Source organism: Rhopalosiphum maidis, chromosome 4, assembly GCF_003676215.2.
Source record: "Rhopalosiphum maidis isolate BTI-1 chromosome 4, ASM367621v3, whole genome shotgun sequence".
Classification (NCBI taxonomy): Eukaryota; Metazoa; Arthropoda; class Insecta; order Hemiptera; family Aphididae; genus Rhopalosiphum; species Rhopalosiphum maidis.
In genome coordinates this window covers 23566440-23569619 of record NC_040880.1, presented here as the reverse complement: position 1 = coordinate 23569619, position 3180 = coordinate 23566440, and the positions used below count along the sequence as shown (strand labels likewise).

General features: G+C 22.3%; 1 protein-coding gene across 1 annotated transcript; it reads right to left on the bottom strand.

Annotated features, from left to right (window-relative positions):
- Window positions 1-1427: 1427 nt before the first annotated feature.
- LOC113548521 lies at window positions 1428-2538 on the bottom strand. The gene is made up of 4 exons (XM_026949455.1): window positions 2531-2538; window positions 2278-2447; window positions 1865-2199; window positions 1428-1796 (listed from the first exon to the last, which is right to left on the bottom strand). Exons 1-4 carry the CDS (start codon window positions 2536-2538, stop codon window positions 1428-1430), a joined length of 882 nt encoding a protein of 293 aa, XP_026805256.1.
- Window positions 2539-3180: the final 642 nt, after the last annotated feature.

The window sequence follows — 3180 nt, the reverse complement described above, 5'->3', positions numbered from 1 at the left end:
ACTCTAACAAGACGTCAAGACATATTAATTTAAAATTTAAAGCCATGTTTGAAAAATTAAAATCAAAATTGAATTCAATAAAACATACAGAACAGTGTAGATGCATGGTCAATTTCTAAAAGATAAATTATACTTAAAAATACTATGCAAATTTAAAATTTACTTTACTTTGACTACAATAACATCGTTATAAACTTAAGTTTCTATTAGCTATTAAATAACATTATATCAATTTATTGTAGTATGAATAGAATGTTTTATCTTAAAATTACAAGTATATTACTATTAACACTCCAAACATGTTACAAGTCGTAACATATGTTACATAATATAATATGTACATTACATTGTTACAAGAACAATTCTATGAATGTTACAAATTGATACTTTTAAAACATTTCAATTGTATTCTTAAAATGTTTCAGAATAATGAATTTACTAAAATAATAATATATATTTCATAACCTTTACTGGATGAAAAGGAATAATTTTATTTGTAGTATAAAAACAAATTTGAAATTAATAATAAACTAAGTGTATTATTTTAGTTCAAAACAATTTTTTTTACAATAAATATATAATAAACTGGTATGCATTAGAAATATAAATTAACTAACATCAACTTCGCACAACATTTAACATAAAATAATTGACGATACTTATTAAACAATAATAATTTATTATGTATAACATAATATAATTACAACAAACTAACTTAATATTTAATAAATTTGTTTGTCATATAAATTATTATTTATTAAGATACAGATATTTTTAATAATACATTAGACAAAAATTTATATTTTCTTAAAACTATTGATTAGATAAGTATATACTAACTAAATTCTAATCAACACAAAAAATAATTTTATAATTACAGTAAATATAAATCATAAGTTTATCAGACATCAAACAATTTAATATTTATTATAATTTGAGAATATTATTGTGGTAAATCTAAAATCTAAATTGTGACATTAAGTGATAATTATTATGGCTTTTACACTGATATTTAAATAAGATAAAGTGTACTTATAAATTGATGATCTAAAATTTATGAGCCAATTGTAATTTCAACTCAATTCAGTTCCATTTGTCTTTAGAAGAAGAATTAGATTAATCAAAAAAAGATAAAAACTATTGTATTTTATGACAAGAAATTTAATTTCACTGATTGAAGTTATTAGAATTTGTTCAACAAAAACCAAATCATTATTTTTAACATTATAAAATTGTTTATTGTTGAATAATTTTCCAAAACTACTTTTTCATAAACTGTTGTTTGATAGATGTTAAGTTTGTGTAACATGTAGGATATTTAATGAATCTATTAATTGTTTTTTAGAATAGAATTTATATTAGATTTTTTCTATTATAGAAACTAACTTTAAAAAAAAATGTAATTTTAGTGATTAAAATAATGTCAATTATATTATCTTAAGCGTTGTACTGCGACAAGTGTTTCCATGTACTTTATTTTTCAGCATTTCAGCAAAAATGATTGTTTCTTCGACTTGGTCGTTTGTGAATGCTAGATTTCTAGATATTAGAGATGTGCATTTCAAATATTTATTAACTGACATTTCCAATAGACCACAAATAAAAAGTTTCCTTTTTGCACTTATTTTATTGTAAAGTTGATGTAACGATTTTTTCATGATTAGCATTATGTCTTGCTGTAGTTGGTGTTGGTTACCGACAATACAGTTCTTATTTGGTATAGGACAAACAAGTATGTTGTGAATACAAGTAATATACTCATACAGTTCATGTGGAGTAACCTCTGAATTCAAAGACTGAAATAATAGAGAAAATTATTGGTTTTTTAAATTTTAAATTTTTTAAATAAATTGTGAAAAGTTACCAATATCAAATTTTCACATCTCTGTTTTCGATTTCTTAATAATTTTGTCTCGAAACAGATTTTTTTTCGCGCCTCTTTTGTCATAGAACTTTTATTAACCTTAAATATAAAATATTCTATATTATCCTCATTGATTTCTTCAATTTCATTGAAATTAAGTTCCATAAAAAACCATTTGTAATCAATTAGCTTCTTAGAATTTAACCACAACATTACTGGTTCGACCATTGATTGATTAAGGATCGTTTGTTTTGGAAATATCTGTAGTAAATTGGACATATCAGTGTACCCATCAGATTTTGAAATTGGAATGCATTTACCATTGCTTAATTGGTCTACTGGAAAACAAATGTATAATTAGTTCATTTTTTTTCTCTGTAGAAAAATGTATGGACCTAATATACAAATCCTACGTTTGAACCGTGAAGTATAATTATAAGGATAGAGCGCAGTTGGCCAAACAGGGATGTTTTGGTGTTGACCGGGTGGAGTACTCAATTGTCCAAAATTATTGTTTTCATCATCCCATAAGTTTTTGATAAAATCATCTTTTTCTTTAGTTCCAAGTTTGTAATTTTGATACCTATTATATTGTTTAAATATTAAATATAATGCCTTTGTGATGATTCAAAATTATTTTGATTCAAAAACAATAATCTAACTTACTCATGCATGTCCATTAAGTATCGTTATTAGAAAATGTATCTCAATTGTGTTAATCTACAACAAATTATTAAATATTATGTATTTTTTAAATAAACTTTCTACTTATGTATACATTTATTGATATTAACATTATAGTACTTATGATTAATTATTGACATTTATTTTACAGTTTTTTCTCAAAAAATAATTGTTTAGTTATATTTATATCAATCATAATAGCAAACTATTTTATAAAATATTTACTTATGTCTAAATACTAGCCCAGTATGCACTTATATAAAAAATGGTGGACAAATGTGCGAAATAAAATGTTTGAATTTTATTGTTATTTAGAAGACACTATTGGTTTTTTTGCTATATTCATTAAATATATGTTGCAGAGCACAATATGTCAATATTTACTATAAGTCTATGCAATAAAAATAAATAGGTTTTAATAGATATGTATTTTAACAAAATATCTAAGATCTATTAAGAATAGTATATGGGATGTAACAGATAGACATGACAAAAAAAAAAATCATATTTTTAAAAAAGTTATTAAGTTCCAAATTAATTTAATTAAAAAATATTGATATTTTAAAAAAATTCTAAAAAATAAACTACTTGACTTAGATAAATATTTTTACCATCAAAATTGTTCTTAAAAT